This window comes from Chiloscyllium plagiosum, chromosome 9, assembly GCF_004010195.1.
Source record: "Chiloscyllium plagiosum isolate BGI_BamShark_2017 chromosome 9, ASM401019v2, whole genome shotgun sequence".
Taxonomy (NCBI): domain Eukaryota; kingdom Metazoa; phylum Chordata; class Chondrichthyes; order Orectolobiformes; family Hemiscylliidae; genus Chiloscyllium; species Chiloscyllium plagiosum.
Window position 1 is genome coordinate 103408733 of NC_057718.1, and position 22334 is coordinate 103431066.

General features: G+C 43.1%; 1 protein-coding gene across 3 annotated transcripts in view; it reads right to left on the bottom strand.

Moving 5' to 3' along the window:
• meis1b (Meis homeobox 1 b) overlaps positions 1-22334 on the bottom strand; it is a 220758-nt gene that overhangs the window by 28193 nt on the left and 170231 nt on the right. For 2 of the 3 annotated variants that reach the window (XM_043696675.1, XM_043696676.1), the window contains exon 10: positions 9886-9944. In XM_043696675.1, the coding sequence (XP_043552610.1) occupies positions 9886-9944 (59 nt within the window). Of the gene's footprint in view, positions 1-9804; positions 9945-22334 lie in introns of all 3 variants that reach the window. The other variant, XM_043696674.1, reaches the window with a different exon arrangement.

Consider the following 22334-nt stretch of genomic DNA (forward strand, 5'->3'; position numbering starts at 1 on the left):
GGGAGAGGGTGTGGGATAGAGGGAGAGAGAATGGGAGAGAGGGAGAGGGAGAGGGTGTGGGATAGAGAGAGAGAGAATGGGATAGAGGGAGAGAGAATGGGAGAGAGGGAGAGGGAGAGGGTGTGGGATAAAGGGAGAGAGTGGGATAGAGGGAGAGAGAATGGAGTCATGTGGCTCCATTTGAGATTGGGATAAGACAATTGTAATTTGTTTTAACTCAGTGACAGAAAATTTGAGATCTGCCTGAGAGGCGTGCGCTCTCTCAATCTCTCTCTTTCTGTTTCTTCCATTTCAGCATCTCTCAATACTGACAGTGTGTTAGCTTTTTAAAATGTAGATAGGTACATATTTGCATAATCCAAATTGTCAATAATTTTTGCATCAAAAACAGAAATTACGGGGAAAACCCAGCCGCTCTGGCAGCATCTGTAGAGAGAAAACAGAGTTCTGAAGAAGGGTCAGTGGACCCAACATGTTAACTCTGAATGCTCTCCATGGATGCTGCCAGACCTGCTGAGATTTTCCAGCAATTTCTGTTTCTGTTTCTGATTTCTCGCATCTGTAGTACTTTTGTTTTTAATTATTTTTGCATCTTTCCTTAAGTTTGGTTTTGATAGTGAATTAGTTACTTGTTATTGACTAAGAAACCTGCGTGACTTGTTCTGAATATTGAATCATACACAGTCTGAGACCCAGACCATTGACCATATCACCACCCTGGTTCCATTTAAATCAGGTTGTGACCAACAGAGGAGTGGGGCAAGGAAAGGAAACAATGACCCCTTCCACCTTACTCGTAACAAAAACAAGATGCAATCACAACATGATCACATTATACCTCAAATCCATTAGCTGGTAATCCCCTGGAACAAGTCAATAGGAACCCATCAGTGACCTTTACATGATTTTGTGGGAACTAGTGTACATACTTAACTTTCTGACAGTGTGGCAATCCCTCAGCATTGACCCTCTGACAGTGCGGCGCTCCCTCAGTACTGACCCTCCGACAGTGCGGCCCTCCCTCAGCACTGACTCTCTGTCAGTGCAGCGCTCCCATAGCACTGACCCTCTGACAGTGCGGCGTTCCCTCAGCACTGACTCTCCGTCAGTGCAGTGCTCCCACAGCATTGACCATCTAACAGTGCAGTCCTCCCTCAGCACTGACTCTCCATCAGTGCAGCACTCCCTCAGCACTGACCCTCCGACAGTGCAGCACTCCTTCAGCACTGACCCTCCGACAGTATGGCGCTCCCTCGGCACTGACCCTCTGACAGTGCAGCACTCCGTCAGTACTGACCCTCTGACAGTGCAGCACTCCGTCATTACTGACCCTCTGACAGTGCAGCACTCCATCAGTACTGTACTGCAGTGCAGTCTGCATTTTGCCCTCTGGCCGCTGGAGTGGGACTTGAATTCATTGATCTCCTAACTCATAAGCAACTGTGCTGCTGCTGAGCAAACACTGCCTGAAGGGAGGCCCCAAATTGTGCCTGAATGCCCTGTGACATTTTGGTTGCAAGGTGACCAACTGTCCTATATTTTAATAAACTGCCCCTTACTTGACTATATGCCTGAATCCCTTAAGGATCACTATTTGTGCTGCATTTGCAGGTCTGTCTATGTGACTCTGAGTTCACATGTCTCAATAATTTGTGTGGGATTGCAAATCTGCAGGGTAGCTGGCAGAGCTGATAGTGTAGCCATTTACAACATGAGATCTGAAGAACAGTCATATTGGACTTGCAAGATTAGCTCTGTTTCTCTCCCCACATTCCCTGCCAGACTTGCTGAGTTTCTCTAACAATTTCTGTCTTCACTTTAGATCTTTAAACATGAATGTTTTGACAGTCCTACACCAAGCCAAAACAAAATTCAATCTGTAACCATATGTAAATTGAAGTACTATTGCCTCAGCTTTGTAAAATAGCTTGCAAGCAGAAACAGGAATGTAGTTGGGGACGGGCATCATATTCAATAGAGGTGATGACTGGTGTTGCATTCAGTAGCACCAGAGAGCTCTCATCTATGAAGATTGGATCATTGTTGGTAAAGACACAGACATAAGGCATTGATATAGCAGAGGTTAGCACATCTTGAGTGAAATAACTTGGCATGACAGCTTCAGAGTGTTGCAATCAAGCTGCCCCTGCTAATGTGAAACCTCCAAACAGAAAAACTGCTCAAGTCCTTGATGGAGTGGGTTAAAAAGGTCCCGGGAATGTGATAAGATTAGACCACGCTGTCATCGTGTGGGGCGTGATTCATCGCTGGATATACACCGACATGTAACAATGCAACAGATGTGCAAGAAATTGCATTCAGAAAACCATTTGCCGAAAATCTGTCAGTTCAGCCATTCCAAAGTGTAATGGAAATCTGCCACAGCTTGGAAAATGCCTCAGAGGGAGTCTCTTGCAGTGGTATGCAGGAAGAAGTGAGTCTGTTTTGATATAAACATTTTAAGCCCCATATCTTGTTCTTCCATCATATTGGATTTCGTTATGAGCACTATGCTTGCTTCTATCTGAACAGTACAGACTGGGGTGAAGTGATGAACTTCATCTACATTTACACAGTATAATTCAGGGAAGCCATTGCATCAAGGATCACAGCAAGGGTTAGTTAGGTTCTCCTGCCAAAGCACAAATGTATTTGTGTAAGTTAAACAAATACTGTGTTTATCAAGTATACTGTCACCTCCTGAACAAAGATGTTCTCGACACCGTAAATTTGATCTGGTTGCTCGCACAGCTCACTGAGGCAAGAATGTGCTGTCGCTTTATGTTTTCCTTTGTAATAACCAGCTGCCTTGGAGCATCTACTTTTTTCCTTCTTGGGATGTGGGTGCTGATTTTTAAAATGCTGGAGAAACTCAGCAGGTTTGGCAGCATCTGTGCGGAGGGAAGATCAGTATTTTTTGCCAATCCCTAACTGACCTGGAGTCAAGTGGTTCCTGAAGACTAGGTTCTGGAGTCACGTTTAGACTGAGCAGAAGTTATAGAAGTTTGAATACATGTACAAACAGATTCAAGAACAGCTTCTTCCCCGTTGTTATCAGACCTTTGAACGGACCTCTCTAATATTAAAGTTGATCCCTCTCTGTCTCTGTCTGCACCTTCTCTGTGGCTGTAACACCGTATTCTGCACTCTGTTCTGCTACCCTGATGCATAGTAGAATCTGCCCGTACAGCACGCAAAACAACACTTTTCACTGTATCTCAGTACATGTGACAACAATAAATCAATCAAATTTCTTTCCCTAAAGTGAACCAGAAGGACTTTTAACAAAAAAATTAAACGCTTCCAGGGTCATTGTTATTGAGATTTATTAAGTGAATGCAAAGCCTATGAGGTACTGCAGTGGGATTTGAACCCATTCCCCAAAGCGTTTAGGTTACAGGTCCAGCGACATTGCCAGATGTCAGCATCGCCCCTGATATGCTGCTCACTCTCAAGGTCCCTCTCCTTTATCATGTCACTTTTGTTGGTTCATTAGCAATAAGTCAAAGAGCTGCAAGCCACCATTGGGAAAACAAGACAAAAGAGAGAAAAGATCAAATCTCCCTTTGGACTTGAAAAGTATTAAGTCCAGAAAATCTACCACTCCTGAAACAATTATCCTAGACCTTAGCTGCAGGAGTAACATATTGAAGTTTTTCAACATATCAGCCAAAAACACAGCTTTAAGTTTCAAGTTGGAGTAAAGACCACATCTTTTTACTTTTCTGTATTTGTGATTGTGGACTGAAATAGGAAAAGAATAGTTTTTGAGACCAAGCTGTGGAAGGGTTTTATAAGCAAGCTACCAGCACGTGTTGTCAGTGCAGTTTGTATACACGGGTTGTGGGCCTGAGGACATTGGGGGTGGGAGGTGGTGGTGGTGGGGGGGGGGGGTGCGTGGGTAAAGGTGCAGACGAACTGTCTTCAGAGAATGTGCACAGAATGAGATTCAACTAGCAACAAGTAGCTGATTGGTCTGTGGAATGATGACCATTCGTTGATCACAAAGACCTTTTGCCTGCCAGCAACTACGTGATTGGCTCCCAGGTCACTGATTAACTTATGGGGGTATAAACAGGTCAATCAGAAGCCTTCAGACCTCGTCAAGGTGAGATGATTCTTTCTCTTCCTCTGCATTAGAAAACATGTAAAGCTTGAAGAAAACCAGATTATTCTCCCTCACCAATTGCTGTAAGTTGTGGCTTTTACCTGACATGTCAGAGACGTTACAAATGCTGAACCAGTCACTCTGTGCCTTCTGCAAGTAATGATGTGAAGGTGCCAGTGTTGGGTTGGGGTGGACACAGTCAGAAGTCACACGACACCAGGATTTAATCCAACAGGTTTATTTGAAATCACAAGCTTTCAAAGTGCTGCTCCTTCATCACGTCCATTTGACCTGACGAAGCAGCAGTACTTCAAAAGTTTGCAATTTCAAATAAACCTATTGGGACTATAATCTGGTATTGTGTGACTTCTGACCTTGTCCTGTAGTAAATGAAAGTAACTGGAGAAAGGAGATCGAGGAGCAGCAAGTTCTGACAAACCAAAAAGTGCATCTCAGTAAATCCTATGAACAGGGAGCATTGAACAGTCTTTCCAGTTTCTCCCCCCCACCCATAACACCTAGGCTTTCTATTGTTTCTGTCTGTGTCTGTCTGCATTTGTGTGTACAGACAGTTTCATAAAGAGAATTAGAGTTTTAACTAGTACTGCTATATACTGACAGCTCATAATATATTTATTTGTAATGAAAATCTATTTACTTACAATAAATAGTAATTCTTGTCCCATACAAAAACCTGGTCTGTGCTTTCTATCACCTAATGAGAAGTAACTTGGGGAATTCTGTGTACTTGTTATAATATTTAACTTTTGTCAGGACTCCACAAATTGAGGGGCAAGATTTCCAGTGCACTTCCCAATGAGGTATGATCAAGTTAAGTAATGGATGTTTTCTTATTTGAGTGTTTTTAGATCTGGACAGGTCTTTTAATCTCACTGATTTTTGTGACAATTATTGTTGTGACTAATGTTGCATCTACTTTAATTGAAGGATCCTCAATGAGTTGCTGAAAAGGAGTTGTGGGGGGCACAAATGGGCACCTTCTCAAGGACAAATGCCCTCACATCCCTTAAAATAATTAAAACAAATGAGAATTGAGAAACGTTGAGCCATTCGCCCTTGTGGGTCTCATCAATGACCATTCCCATGTGACGGCACGGTGGCTCAGAGGCTAGCACCGCTGCCTCACAGCAGCAGAGACGTGCGTTCAATTCTGCCCTTGGGCGACTGTTCCTCCAGACACTCCGGTTTCCTCCCACAGTCTAAAGATGTGCAGCCTGAGCAGATTCACCATGGGAAATGCAGGGGTACAGGGATAGGGTGAGTCTGGGTGGGATGCGCTTTGGAGGGTCAGTGTGGACTCACTTGGGCTGAATGGCCTATTTCTACACTGTAGGCATTCTAAAGGTTTGGCACACAGCTCCCATAGTCTGGACAGGTCAATGGTCCGCGCTGCATTCTAAGATACAACCCAATTGCCTGGGCAGGTACAGCTGCAACTGCACAGAAGAGTTCAAAACCATCCAGGACTCAATGGTAGTTTGGTTCCAGCTGTGGTTGGATGGACTTCCTGAATTTTGAACTGGACTGCACTATGTGGATGGTACCGAGTCTCAGGGTTTGGGAGAGACACTGACAGAGATCAGCTGGTGTAAGCGGAATAATTTCTCAGACTGGGTGGTCAGCAGAAACAACTGAGGCCAGCTGTTGAAATGTTTGTTATTTGTAATTTGTTTGCCGCTGGGAGGTGGGAGTCATAGGCAGGGCCTTGTGAAGGCCACGGTGAGCTACCTTCCTCATGTTGCTACAGTCCATCCTGAAGGTTCTCTCACGGCACTCTCGGGTCAGCAATGCCAGGAATTTGGCAATGAACCAATGAACTCCCTACCCACGGGCAACACAGGAAGCTGTGTGAAGGCAAACTTGCAGTTTCCCACGCCTTTGCTGCCCTTATCCCTCCTGGTGGGTAGAGATAGTGGGTATGGTAGGTGCTGTTGGAGGAACCTTGGTGAGTTACGTCAGTGCCTCTTGTAGCTGTTACAGTGTGGTGTTGGAGGGAGTGGATGTTTGCAGATGTGGTGCCAATCAAGAAGGCTGCTTTGTTCTGGATGGTGTTGAGCTTCTTGAGTGTTGTTGGAGATGCAACCATCCAGGCCAGTGGTGAGTGTTCCACCACACTTCTTATTTATGCCTTGCATATGGTGGACAGGCTTTGGGGAGTCAACACATGAGTTATCAGAGAATTCTAAGCATTTAACCAGTTCTTATAGCCAATGAATATGGCTGGTCTAGTCACAATGCAGCTAATTGGTAACTCCTAGGATATTGATTATGGGGGATTCAGTGATGGTCACACCATTGAGAGTCAAGGGCAATGGTTAGATTCTGTTTTGATGGAGATGGTCATTGCCTGGCGCTTGTGTGCCATGGACATTATTTGTCACTTTTTGTTCAAGCCTGGATATTCTAGCTGCATTTGTAAGCAACAGTATCAGTATCAGAGGAGTCATGAATGGTGCTGAACATTGCTGAACCATCTGCGAACATCCCATGAGAAGAGATTGGTTCACCTGGGCCTGAATTGGGTTTAGAAGGATGAGCGGGAATCTGACTGAACTGTATAAAATTCTAACAGGGCTGAACTGAATAGATGCTGGGAGGATGTTTCCCCTGAGTGGGGGAGTCTGGAACCAGGGGATACAGTCTCAGTTTGGAGGGTAGGCCATTTAGGACTGAGATGGGAAACATTTCTTCACTCAGAGGGGAATGAACCTGAGGAATTTTCAACCACAGAAGACTGTGAAAGTGAAATGATTTAACATATTCAAAAAAAAGAGAGATACATTTCAAAGGGTATGGGGAGAAAGTAGGACATTGAGACAGAGGATCAGCCATGATCAGACTTACAGAAAGAATTGATTTGAATGGGCTCGATGGTCTGTTCCTGGTTCTATGTTTCTAATACAGCATGATTTGGTTTGATACTTTGATGAGATCCCAAAACCCACATTAAAAGCTCACCGGACACTACACCCAAACTGGACACACACATCAAACAGATCGAGGTTTGGATATGCATGGCACTTATACAGCCACTGACAAGAGTAAGACACCTCAACAAGATCATTTAAAAACACTGAGCTCACATCTAGAGATAGATTTGAACAAATGACCCAAAGCTCGCTCAAACAGGTAGGTTTTAAGAAGTGCATTTAAAGTGAGAGTCATCGAGTCATCCAGCACAGAAACAGACCCTTCGATCCAACCAGTCCATGCTGACCATGTTCCCAAACTAAACTAGTCCCACCTGCCTGTGCTTGGCCCATATCCCTTTCCTATTCACGTACTTGTCCAAGTGTCTTTTAAACATTGTAACTGTACCCACATTCCCCACCTATTCTGGCAGTTCATTCCACACACGAACCACTCTCTGTGTAAAATATGTTGCCCCTTGTGTCCTTTTTAAAGGTTTGTCCTCTGAGCTAAAAAATATGCACTTTGGTTTTGAACTCTCCCACCTTAGATAAAAGAGCCTTGCTAGTCACCTCATTTGTGCCTCTCATGATTTTCTAAACCTCCATAAGGTCACCCCTCAACCTCTTACATTCCAGTGTAAAAAGATCCAACTTGTCCAGCCTATTTTTATAATTCAAACCCTTCACTCGCGGCAACGTGTTGATTAATCTTTTCTAAACCCTCTCCAGTTTAATAATATCCTTTCTGTAACAGGGTGACCAGAACGGGACACAGTGCTCCAGAAGAGGCCTCACCAATGTCCTGTACAACCTCAACATGACGCCCCCAACTCTTATACTCAGAGGACTGAGCAATGACAGCAAGCTTAATAACTGCCTTCTTAACCACCCTTTCTACCTGTGATGCAAATTTCAAAGAATGATGTACCTGAACCCCTAGGTCTCTCTGTTCTGCAACACTACCCAGGGCCCTGCCATTAATTGTGTAAGACCTGCCCAGGCAAAAACATTTGGGAAAGATTAGAGTGCAGGCTACAGAGAGTACAGTCACCAATGGTGAAGTGATTAAAATGAGGGATGAGCAAGAGACCAGAACTGTAGGAGCACAGGCAATTGTGAGGCTGTGTCAGAAACCGGTGTCTGGGGGATTGGAAACAAGGTTTTAAAGTGGGGGCTCTCACCCTGTCCCAGAGCTGCATTAATCAAACCAGGAACTTCGATGGGTTTCAGTGGATGCTAACAGTAATCCACTTTTTGTGGTGCAGTGCTAGTGTCCCTCCCTCTGAGGCAGGAGATCCAGCTTCAAGTTCCACCTGCTCTGCAGGTGAGCAACAACCCATCCGAACTTGTTGATTAGAATATACGAAAGGAGTCATGAAACCCTGTTAGGGCTCAATGCTCTTCTGAAGATAGCTCACCGTTACTGCGTCTGGAGGTAGAAACTGGCGGCTTTTCCTGAGGTTCAATTAAAATCAGGATCCAGAGGGCAACAGAAATCAGGCGGGCAACGTGGAAGGGTGACATGTACGGCTCAACAAAGGGCTGGAAAGTTTGTGTGAAACCTGCAGAACATCTGAGACTAAGGTTCACTTTACTATTTCCTGGGATGAAATGGCTGCGCTATAAAAGGAGAGGTTGGTGCAATGTCATTTCAGAGATGGTCTTGTTGATCCTCTCGTTTTTCTTTAGCCTCAGACCAATTCTCCAAACACTCAATGTGTATCAGTAGTTAAACGTCTTGCTGTATTCTATCACAGTGCACAGTTTGGAGTGCTGCCCTTTATTTAAGATGATTCCCCTTGAGACAGCAAGTTAAAAATAAATTGAACAAATCGGCAAAGTCAAATACAGAACTTTGCCATCCTTTCAACAGGTCAGTATGCCATATGATAGCAGTGTACAAATGCAAACAGTTTGCTCTAATATTCTCATTTCTGCTGCTAAAGAGTACAAGTGTTAACTGTTACAAATAAATAATTTCACACCTTTCTCTAAAACAGTAAAGAACCTCAGGCAGAGCCTTGTTCCTCTTACACTAGTATTTTATGGTAAAATGATAGTGCCAATGTTTTGTTTGGTTCTGACTATGTAACTTCAAAACTGTCTTCATTTCCAAAACATAAGGGGTTGTGAGAAGCCTTTACTTATTTTTGTTTCCTTACCCTGAAAGATTACAGTTGTACATCACCAAGACTGGACCATAGTAAAGTCAGACCAATTCTAGCAGAAGCGAGAAGGAGCTCAAAGAGTTTGTTAAAATAAAAACAGGTGAAAAACATGGCAAAGGTGTTTAGTAATGAGAGAGGATCTCATTTGTCCCACTGCACCTGAACTGCAACCCTGAACCAGTTAGTTAGACAAACACCTATTAGTGACTTAGACACATCAAGCATTACCTTATAAATAACTGAACGTTCCCCAAGCAATGCCAACCCCTTCGCCCTCTTCGACAGGTAATCAAAAACATCTACAGCAAATTCACACCAAGCCATGCACCAGGAAGTTGTCACAGTAGCAGAGAGTAAAAGCTGGGAAGAAAACTCTAAAATTCAATCAAATAAATAAATATTAACGTTTAATTCAGCTTTTAAAATAGAATGCCCTTAACGCAGGACATCGAGCTATAAGTTACTATCATTAAAAAAAAGTCTAAAAAGTTGGAAGATATCATGTAAGGTAAACTTATTAGTTTGGTTATGGCAGGAAAGTCCTATTTTAATTTAGTGGTCAGTCATTCCCAGCATTGAGTGTCTATTTATTTACCAGTTAATGGCTCTCCCAGTGAATGGCTTGAGGATGATTTTCGCCTGTGTGACTTGAATACAGTTACTATTGGGGACTTGCCTGCTCGATTAGATTGGTCAATCATAGGCTGGACTATCCTTCTCCTGGCATTTATAAACCTGTGGAAAAGGAGGAGAAAAGAAAGGTTACTTTGACGCAGCTCAAGAAAGAAACGAAACAAGATGAAGGGCTAATAAACCCCGACAGCAATGGATGGTGGGAATGGGACGTGGAGATTCTCTGAGTAACTCTACTGAACTGCACCAGACTCTGATCGAGAGTGAGCTCAGGGGTGAGGCTTTTGATTTATGTCCTTCTGCATTTTTTCTCCCCCCTCTCCCCACAGCTGGGTATCTTATAAAGAGCTGGATAATTAGACGTTCTTGGGAAACAATACCCAAGACTGCACTCTCTTCTCCTTTCAAGGCAAAATAATTGCAGCTGATAAAAAAACGTCGCTCATATGAGCATCTGTTGCCTCACCTAATTAGTGAAGAATCTCTCCTTTGTTCCACTCACTCACTGGTCTTCGACCAACCCTTCCCATTCCTTCTAGGCTACTAACTCCATTTTAAGGCTTGTGTTAGGAAAATGAACTGTGGTGCTGGTGGTCTTGCCATTAAGAAAAGAAATAAGCCGAATGTCTGGAGTTTTTATCACCAGTAACTCATGCTGCCGAGGGAGCTCAGCACAAAAGCATTCCATTTAACGCTTCTGTCTTTTCCTCCCCTACACTTTATGCAAAGTTTAGGGTCAAACAGAGGTCACCACTATACAACCACTGACCTTCCAGTTTCTCAGTAAAGCTTAACAGTCTAAGGTCTGCAAGTTCAAAAAAAAAATCCACATAAAATCTTTCTGCAGAGAGCTTTATGTGGTGAGGAACCAGAATTTAAAAAAATAGTTTTTGAAAATGCAAACGAGGCAGCATGTCTGAAGGAACATTGAGAGTGTGGACTGATGCAGAAACACAGCCTCATCCACAACCCACTTGGAGTAAGAGGTCAGGAAAAGTCTGGTCAGAACAGCCAGAACCCATGCAGAGAGTTCAAACTGACTCTCCATTGAAGAAGAAACAACTTTGAGTAACTTCCTTGTCCCGCAGCATTGATGTTTCATTTACTTTCACTTCTTTCTTCACCTGAACTGGAGGATGGTAAAGGCATAATTTCCATACATTCAAAGCACTTTGCTCAGAAGCCCACTGTGCATTTATGGGAACATTGTTGGACTGGAACCACAGGTAAGAAATCATTTGAAAATAAGGAACACAGAAAATAAGGAGAAAGGGTAGGAATGGGTCAAACAGCCCCATTGAGCCTGCTCTGCCATTCAGTCTGGCTGAACTTTACAATGACCCCACTTTCCTGGCCTATGCCCTCAGGAATATTGGAACAGGAGGATGCCATTTAACCCCTTCAATCCGTTCAACCATTAAATGAGATGATGAAAAGGAGTCATTCAGTTCTGGTACCCAATGAATTTAATCTTCTCTGTGCACTAACTTCAATCCCCTTTAATTGGCCTGGATCTTTGCCATTGTAATATTGGTTAAAACTGTGAGCATTCCCTGTCATTACAACTGTGCAGCTGACAGTGACTTCCGGAGTCCATGTTTGTGCATTCAAACGCAGAGATCCAGAGTAGGCTGTTGGTAATACCTTCCTTCACCACAGGGTGCACTGTTCATGTCCCACACTTGTTAATCATGAGAAATTACTTGAAGTGAGAGAATGGCCCTATCAGTTTAAATGTAAAAACTCTGGATATAGTTATTATTTCAGTGAGGTGCAACTGGCTTTTTCCAATGTATTAATTTCATAATTACTACTAAGCACCTTCTGTAACCCTGAAAAACTACATTTGTAATTGCATGATTTCAAGCTCCCCCATTAAAAAAAGTCCATTATTTTTAAATAATAAAATTATTCAAAAAAATTTACAAGGATGTTGCCAGGGTTTGAGGGTTTGAGGTATCAGGAGAGGCTGAACAGGCTGGGGCTGTTTTCCCTGGAGTGTCGGAGGCTGAGGGGTGACCTTCTAGAGGTTTATAAAACTATGGGGGGCGTGGATAGGGTAAATAGGCAAAGTCTTTTACCTTGGGTGGGAGAGTCCATACCTTGAGGGGCATAAATTTAGGATGAGGGGGGAAAAATTAAAAAGGGACCCAAGGGGCAACTTTTTCATACCGAGGGTAGTGCGTATATGGGACGAGCTGCCAGAGGAAGTGGTGAAGGTTGGTACAATTACAATATTTAAAAGGCATCTATGAATAGGTAGGGTTTAGAGGGATATGGGTCAAATTCTGACAAATGGGACTAGATTCATTTAGGATATCTGGTTGGCATGGATGAGTTGGACCGGGGGTCTGTTTCCATGCTGTACTGTGCTATGACTCTGTTTAGGATATTTCAGCTTCAGCCCATGTACATCATCCAATCTAAAAACTGCTCCCTGTAAAATTATTAGAATGTGAAGGATAATCAACGTATTTTGCTTCCTGGTTTGCTGTCTGTGAGATTTCTGCGAAGTGATTAGCTGTTTAGCCTGCTTGATGACATCACTGCTGCCGGATGCCTGGAGACCACAATCACTCAGTGCCTGATTGAACCAGGTGCCTGGAAAAGGAAAATCCAACCACAGAGATCACTCAATAGCTCCATGGGCAGTTTTCTTCAAAGTCAGTTGTGTTCACTGACGTTTCACTGCTGACTGTGAAATGCAGGCAGGTACATTTGTGAAAATTTTTGTTTGCACTATTTTTAAAATAACACAGACAATAATTCATTCAAATGTATTGATGTTATGACATAGAACATAGAAAAAAAAGCGCAGTACGGGCCCTTTGGCCCTCGATGTTGCGCCGTTCCAAGCCCACCTAACCTACACTAGCCTACTATCCTCCATATGCCTATCCAATGCCCGTTTAAATGCCCTTAAAGAGGGAGAGTCCACCACTGCTACTGGCAGGGCATTCCATGAACTCACGACTCGCTGAGTAAAGAACCTACCCCTAACATCTGTCCTACACCTACCACCCCTTAATTTAAAGCTATGCCCCCTTGTAATAGCTGACATCTGAGTGGCAAAGGAAATTAAACCCATAAAAATTATTTGCATAATTTCTCGTGGGGGTTCATTTTAAAAAAAAAACTCTTATTTGAAAAGCAAGCCTGAAAATGAAGCACCCTCCCATTTCAATTGTCCATGTTGACTGTATTAAAACATTGTGCATGGTTTTATTAAAAACACAACATACACATTGGAGATCGGCTCTTGCATTGTCACAATTGGGCAGAAGAATGCATTTGCTTATACACAGAGACAGAGGGAGAATGGCAAACTCAGCTGAGCAGGTTTAGTCCCCTTTGGGTAGAGGTATTGGTCCAAGCATGTACAATTTTGTCATCTAAGAAACATTTTGACAGGTACAGAGATGCGATAGGTATGGAGGGATATGAACCAAACGCAGGCCAACGGGACTAGCTTAATTGTGAAAACTGGGCAACAGGGATAGGTTGGGCCAAAAGTCCTCTTACCACGCTGTAGACCTCTATGACTCTACATCTCTGCGCCACACTATCTAGACAGATGAACGAACCAACCCATTCACTTATTCAAATTAATGTACGCTTTACATAGGAGTGTGGAATCTAAAGGGGAGACATTTAAAGAACAACAATAAAAAGGGGAATAGTGGATCAGGAAGACCACATGATCAAGAAGGATATTATAGAATCCCTACAGTGTGGAAGCAGGCTGGTCACACTGTGTGGAGTCCACACTGCACCACCGAAAAGCATTGCAGCCAGACCCACACCTCCTCCCCTATAACCCTGCATTTACTGTACCTTGCCTGCACATCTCTGCACACTATTGGCAATTTAGCAATAGAAGGGCGGCAACAGTCTAATGCTATTATCATTAGACTATTAATGTAGAACTCAGTTAATGTTCTGGGGACCTGCGTTCAAGCCCAGCCATGGCAGATGGTGGAATTTGAATTCAATAATAATCTGAAATTAAGAATCTACTGATGACCATGAAACTATTGTTGACTGTTAGAAAAACCATCTGATTCACTAATGTTCTTCAGCGATGGAAACTTCCAACCTTATCTGGTCAGGCTTACATGTGACTCCAGACCCACAGCAATGTGGTTGACTCTCAATTGACCTCTGAAATAGCCTAGCAAGCCACTCAGTTCAAGGGCAGCTGGGCATGGGACAATAAATGCTAGTCAGCCAGAGACACCCACATCCCATGAGTGAATTTAAAAAAAGCATGATCAGTCCACTTTAACTTGTATATCTTTGGACTGTGGGAGGAAACTGGAGCACCTGGAGGAAACCCACATGGACACAGGGAGAATGTGCAAACTCCACACAGACAGTCACGCGAGGCTGGAACTGAATCTGAGTCCCTGGCGCTGTGAGGCAGCAGTGCTAGCCACTAAGCCACCGTGCCGAGTTATGAGGGGAAAAGAAACAGTTTAGAGTTTTAATGTCAAACCTGTACTGTCTGAGGATGTTGTTGGTGCAGTTTCAGTCAAGTGGTTAGGGTGTGGAATGTACTGTCTGAGAGTGTGTGGGAGGCAGGTTCACTCAGAAGGGAGTTACACTTCTATTTTTAAAGTACAAATGGTAGGGAGGAAGAGATTGAGAATGGCATTTGATGAGCTCCTTGCCTGGAGAGTCCATACAGACATGCTGACTTGCGTAGATTCTCAGCACCATTTCAGCAATAAAACAGAGTTGAGGGAACTGTGGAGCAGCAGTGAATGCTCTCAGCCTGATTAATAAAGGAAAGACAACAACTTGGAAGCATGGAGTCTACAATGGATTATTGGGAGATTATTAGACGTAAAGACAGTGGCTTTTTTCTTTCTCTGTTTTTGATTGTGGACAGCAGTGGGAAATGAACTGTTTTTAAAGACCAAAGACCATACAGTATCCATTCTGTGATTCAGCCACTGATGATAGTGTAATGCGGGGAAAGGGAAGCAAAATGTTTAAATTAAAGATGTGATTGAAACCCGTATGTGTGCAGTCACTCCGGAGGGAATTGAAGTGACAGTGTTGGGCATGGCTAAATCTCAGCTCAGAACACTGAAAATCAAGTTAATTCCTGAGTTGTCATAAATGTTAACTATTTTTAAAATGTAAGCAGAATTCCTCAGTTACCCTAGGAGAAAGTGAGGACTGCAGATGCTGGAGATCAGAGTCGAGAGTGTGGTGCTAGAAAAGCACAGCAGGTCAGGCAGCATTCAAGCAGCAGGAGAATCGATGTTTCGGGTCTAAGCCCTTCCTGATGAAGGGCTTACACCTGAACCGTCGATTCTCCTGCTCCTTGGATGCTCCTCAGTTACTCTGTCTTTTAGACCAGTATGAGTGAAAGCACAGACCATGTTTCTGTATTCAACATTAATTACTATTGATTACAAATAAATAGATTCTAGCTACAGGTAAACAATTATGTAAGGCTGGTATATAACTTCACGAGTTAAAACCCTAATTTACTTACAAATTCCCCTCTACACACATTGACAGATACAGGCAGGAAGTAAGACCAAGGGTGGTATGGGGAGAGGGAAAGACTGTGAAGATGGTTCTTTGATCCCTGACCACGGGGTTGACTGAAGTGATCCTTGTGGTGCTTTTCAGTCATCATTCTTCAGATGCTTTCGCTAGTTTGCGGGAGGCAAAGGGTGATTGCTTCATATTTATAAAGATTATGATTTGTTAATGAAAAGTGACAGCTTACTGCAACTGCTGAAGGACAAATAAACTGGTGTTCTTCAGCTTGAGTCATTTTTCCTGCCACAGTAAAACAGAGAGATTTCCTAAGCTGGTGGTGGTCTGAAAGCTTCTCTGTATCTATTTCACAGCCCCCAAGCTGTACAGTTACCTGGGAGCCAATCATATAGCTGTTGGCAGGCAGAATGCCTTTGTTATTGAGAACTGGTCACTCGGCCACAGACCAATCAAGCTCCTGTCGCTGGTTGAATCCCTGTTTGTGCACAGCCCTTGGCTCCAGTTCGTCTGCAAACCATCCACTGCTACTTGAACCAGCAGCTGCATAAACAGCACTCACAATGAGGGTCAGCTTATCTGCTTTCCAAAAGGTGTGGCAATTCCTCAACATCTTTGGTCTTTGAAAACAGTTAGTTTCCCACTGCAGTCCACAATCAAAAACAGAGAGAGAGAAAAGCCACTGTCTTTACATTTACTAATCTCCCAATAATCCATTGTAGACTCCATGCTTCCAAGTTGTTGTCTTTCCTTTATTAATCAGGCTGAGAGCATTCACTGCTGCTCCACAGTTCCCTCAACTCTGTTTTATTGCTGAAATGGTGCTGAGAATCTACACAAGTCAGCATGATGCTCCAGCTCCTCTCCATCAAGCACCAGTCTCACAAAACAAAATCTCTCTGTGACTCCCCACAGGGTGAAACACGAGAGATATTTCATCCTGACTGACGCCCCTCTCAGGCTGCCCCTCAATGTAGTTCACCGATTAACCTCATGACACAACGAGTTTAAGAGAAAGAGTCTTTTCAAAAAGCGACTCTTTCGGTGAAATAAATAATAGTTAAAGCTTTCACTTTGTTGATAAGTGCAAGAGTTCAGACTGGAAAAGTAACTCTGATGATTTTCATATTTCATCCGTTTTGAACGGCGAATGAACTATTTTGAAATTAGTTGTGCTTGGATATAAAATCTCACTGGGCAACGATCAGGCAGTGATCATAAAGGGGGTCAGCCAGTAATCTAAAAGTCACCAGTCTACAATCTTAAAGAGACTGGACAGAGACCTTAAGGGGGCCACTCAGCCATCTTAAAGGAGCCACTCAGCAATCTTAAAGGGGTGGTGCAGTCTAACAAACAGATTGCACACAGAGTGAAGAAATATGCAGGCCTAAATTGCTTTGAAGCTCTCACACACAGTTCCCTACTTTATAGACAGCAATTCTCAAAATGATCAGAACATTTTTCCCTTAGTGTTTTCTTCAGAAACAGAGCTCTTTGCAAGAAACTCTGATACTTATAGTATCTAAGGTCAGTAAAAGGTTGGCTAATACTTTCCTGCAATTAGAATCACAGGTGTAAAACATTCAGTGCCTGAATGAGCCAATTAATGTTTTTTTTTTAAAAACTGCTTCATTAGCTCCTTTTGTTCCATAGCAAATCAGCATTAGAAAACTAAACTAAGTATGCCAGGGAGGAATTAGGCCGAGGATGGTGAAGGTTATCAGTATTGTGTCTTTCTGAAAGCGTTTTCTGCAATCAAGGGAGTTAATGGCCTTTCATCTTTGCAAACCTACCAGCCAACATTCCTCATCTGTGCCCACACACTGAATCCTCCCCATCCCCTTCCAAGATCCAGTGACTCTTCAGAATTCCTCTCCTAGCAGGAAGCCAGCACAACTAAAAGGTTTCCTGCAAATCTCTGAAACCAAAGCACAACTGTCGCTATTTTCTACAACACTTTACTGATTCTTTCATCCTGCAGAATGCAATTACCCTGTGAATGAAAAGGACAATGTGCTTTTTAAGGGATGGTGCAGTGCATTCGACGCCACAACAGTCTGTCCCACTCGCAAATGCAGAAGGCAGGACAAGAGGTTACAGCCACTTTTTCTCTTTTTAATGTTGAGCAGTGACTTGTTTTCGATATCCTCAGATGAAGCTGTAGTAGAGCAACAATGGACAGAGCAAACACAAGGAGGCATGACTTCTCCCACTGGGTGAATATTCTGCAATCACATTTCCCCGCATCCGTTAAATCAATAACTTATCTTGGTGGGCTGTGTTTATTTTGTAAGAACCCATTGGGATCACATCTACCTCCGCAATGTGTAGGCTACAGCAAAAGGCTTAAAGGCTGCTCAACGTAATGCAGCAACAGAATGCTTTTGCTCCACCCACCAGGGTCAAGCTGAGGTCAACTTCTCATCCCTATTTTAAGTCTTTAAATAAATTGGTCCAGCTGCTTGTATCTGCAGACCTCCTTCGTCCTCCATCTTTGTCTCACATCTCTTCAAATGCAGTCCCTAACATACCAACTCCCACCAAATTAAACCATCCACAAAGTGACCAGTCCCCCAAATGCTGCAGCCCAGTCACAGCAATACACACAGGTTGCAACCACACATCAGCAACCACTAGAACCCCTTTATTGTTCCTGCAAGTATTTCCACCTTCATTAAAAGTTAGCTAAAAAAGGAATAAAACACCATGGTAAAACATCTTTGGGGTTCGGCAGAACTCTGTTATCTTCCTGTTTGAGAAACATAATTACACGGAGCTGGGATTACTTGGAAGCTTGACTTCATTGTAAATGGAGCTCTTACTTTGATCTACATAAGTTGTTTGTTATACTTATCATTTTATTACGAATTGCAGATATAAAGTACAATCACATGCAGCAGCTGAGAATCAAGTCTCTAGCATTTCTTTTCTGCTGTTACTCCAAAACCTAAATGAACATTTGTCTCACTTTCTTGATCATGGCAATAACACTCCTGTAATGTCCCTATCTCAAAGTCAGGAGCTCTGGATCCAAGTCCCACCTACTCCAGGGGTGTGTCATAACATCTCTGGACAAATTGGTCAAAAATATCTCACACTCGGACCTGTGTAGCATCTTATTCAATTGAAATGTGTCAGATATTTTTCATCAGATGAATTACTCCTTTTGTTTGAAAGTCCAATAGACTGCTTTGTATACTTGGCTATTCCCATCAGCAACAACCACAAATTGTGATTGAATGAATAACCTGTTCATATTGTTTCCAGTTGCCCTGAGAAGAGGAAATTTCTGAGAAAGCTTGGCCTTCTGAACACTAGCATGGGATCTTTAAGATCCACTTGCTTCCAAGTAGACCCCAGATCATTGTTCGATGCCTAATGAAGGGCTCACCTCCAAATATGGAGCAGTCCTTCAGCTCTGCACTGGGGCAGGGTCAAGTGAAGTCAATTGATCTTTGACTAACAGCACACAGGGATTTGGTAAATGTGGCCATTTCACTGACTGATTGTATGACGTTTGGTGAAGCCTAAACAAAACTCAAAAGATCTAACAGACACACTACTAGAGCAACAAAGGACCACACAAATCCCAGTGTCAGCAACAGGATCTGTACTTTCACAGTATGAGTTCTGCATTGAGGCAACAGTTGTAGCTACTTAGCAAAGCAAAGAATTTCCTTTTAAGTCCTGCGATATTTCACAAAGATTACCTTTCTCAGCCAATAGTTTACATAAGGATTGTTGCTTCCAACAGGCATGTCTTCCTCCACTTACAAAGAAAGATCTGAGTAGACTGTCAGTTGGAGAATTACCACTCTCATTTTAATCAAGTGGACATTTGGTGCGATAATCCAATTATCTGGCTAAACAATTTGTTTCTTCTTCCTTTAAAACCTTTAATGCTCCAACAGAATGAGACAGATTGCTTAATTTTAGCAGAACTTGCCATTGTTGATCTTTTTTATTCATTGATGAGGGTCTCACTTCTCCATCCCTAATTGCCCAACAGCAGATTTCCTTCCCTGAAGGCGATTAGTGAACCCGATGGGCTTTAACAACAAACTACAGAGGTAATAGGGTTGCCTGCAATTTAATTGCAAACGTTTTTGAAAAAAGTAGAATTCTTATCTCACCAACTGCGATGGTGGGATTTAAACACACATCTCCATGCGTCATGAATTAGTTGCTCATTTTAACATCACACCACCTCCTCCCTTGAATTAGCTCATGCTTGTCTCAACTAGGAGATTTCTACCACCAATACAAAAAGAAACATTTAAATTGGCACAAGGTGAAGCAAGTTTGGTGTTTAATGGTTTAAAACTGCATTCTGCAATATTATAGTGAGGCATTTCCTTCAGAGTCAATTCTGCCACAGCCAGAGCAATAAACAGTGCTCCAGAAACACTGGGCTGAACTACAGCACCTTACAACCACAGCGATGAGGTTCAGTTGAGATATTAAAACTCTACAAGTCTCACAACAAGTCTCACACCCACCCCGAAAGCCACCCTCTTAAAGGTTTAACAAAGATGAGTAGAGGAACAGAGGGTCAAGGTCCAGTAAGCAGGTTGGCTGGAGGAGGTTCAGAAATGATTTACCAGGATGTTGTTGGGAATGGAGGGTTTGAATCGTAAGGATAGGCTGGGAGTTTTTCACTGAAACGTAGGAGGTTGAAGGGTGACCTTACCGAGGTTTATAAAATCATGACGGGCAAGGAAAAGGTGAATGGAAGATGTCTTTGCCCTTGACTGGAGGATTTCAAGACTAGGGGACATATTGTTAAGCTGAGAGGAGAAAGATTTAAAATGAACAAGAGGGGTAATTTTTTTTACACACTGAGTGGTTCGTGTGTGGAATGAACTTCCAAAGGAACTGATGGAAGCAGGGACAGTTTAAAATGTTTACAGTACATTTGGATAAGTCCATGAATAGGAAAGGTTTGGAGGAATATGGGCCAAGCACAGACTGCAGATGGTGGAGATTAGAGTCAAGATTAGAGGGGGGTATTGGAAAAGCACAGGTTAGGCAGCATCCGAGAAGCAGGAAAATCGACGTTTCGGGCAAAAGCCCTTCCTCAGGAATGAGGAAATGAGGAAACTGAGGAAGTCCACATTGATGCCCTGGGGTTGAAGTGTTCCGAGGCGGAAGATGAGGCGTTCTTCCTCCAGGCGTCGGATGGTGAGGGAGCGGCGGTGGAGGAGGCCCAGGACCTGCCAAATGCAGTCAGGTGGGACTAGTTTAGTTTGGGAATATGGTCAGCATGGACTAGTTGGGCTGAAGGATCTGTTTCTGTGCTGTAGAACTCTATGGCTACTTAAATATTCTAATTATTCTACCATCCTATGATATACCCTGCTGTGCACATAAAACTAGACAACGCAATTCAATTATTGACTGGGGTGCTGGGAAACTTATTAGTAATACAAATAAACCTACTCAGGCTCTAATTTCCATTTTTTCTGTATAGAGGGTCAACGACATAGATTTCTGGTTAACAGACAGATATCCCTCTCAACCTCATGAAAATATAATCCATCAAAAGCCTGACTTTTAAAATACAAGATCATTTGCCAGTTGTACCCGTGTTTTGTGGTGTGGTGTCTTTTGTTTATAGGCTGGTGAGCTTTTTAAGTCACTTCCACAACATCACCACAGCAATCACTGGGATTCTAGCCACTGTTTCACCTTCTTCAGCCTTGGGATATGTTAAAAGATGATGGACCCTCAATCCAAGACAGAATTTGCCTCTGCTCACAATCTTTGGTATGGCAGAGACTTGCTTTTCAAAACAAATGTCCCTGTAAGTCTCTACAAGGAAGGTAAACCAACCTGAATATCCAGTGCAAGCATTGCTCATTGACAATCTGGCTCAACAGGACAAGACCCAACCTGCCAGCTCCCTTTTCGCTTTCTTTTCTGAAGAAAGAGTGCTCTGTTGCCAGATTAAGCCTCCACCCAACAACACAGAGAACTGCAGGTTAAACTAGTCCAGTGTCAAGTAAGGCTGAACTCAAAATATGGAGATGCCAGTGTTGGACTGGGGTGTACGAAGTTAAAAATCACACAACGCCAGGTTATAGTCCAACAGTTTTAATTGGAAGCACTAGCTTTCAGAGTGCTGCCCCTTCATCATGAAGTCCCCACATCACTTGGACTCAAGACCAATTAAGAAATGAGACAATTGCAAAGCATCACTGATATTGAGGTTGTAGCTACCACTGTATACTCAGCGAATCAAAAACCTAGGATAATGGATTAGAATAAGTCAAGCTTTCTCTGGCTTTACGGTGAGTGTTAACACCAAAGGGTGTTTATATCTGAATCAAAGATTAGCCTGTCCCTTTCCTGACAATAGGCAATTGTGCAGTCTCATCCCAGCCAGGTTGTGCACACAGCACTGTTTATAAACGTGAACAGTCACAAGCTGTCTGCATAAGGCCTGTGAACAAATGACACACTGCCTTTAATGGTACAGCTCCACAAATGGGGGAAAAATGTAATCACTCCCCTGCAGCAAACAGCTGGTGCCGACACAGAATCATAGTTTGGTTACATCCGAAGACTGAAGCTACACGAAATTTCAAAGTTACTGAAAACCGAAGCCAAGTTTCATGAAGTCATGCTTGGCAAGAGTCTCGGTTTACTCCTCCTCCTCCTGTAAAAACTCAAGGGTACAGCAGTTGAGCTGCAATGCAAGATTTGTGAGCCAGACAGCAGGATGTGCATGGCAACTCCTCTGCTTTAGAATGTGGAATATCCCTCAAAAGCTCAGCCAAAAAGAGAAAGGAGCAGATCTCACTTCTGCCTTTTTTTTATTTGCATTTACATTATTTGTGCAAAAAATACTTCCGGCAACTGCTTCTCACTGACTGTAATCAGAATTTGCCTCAACTCCCTCTGTGTTCAAACTGTTTTGTGAACTCACCACCACCATTTCCCCACCTCCCCTCCCCCCACACACCACCCCCCCCCCCC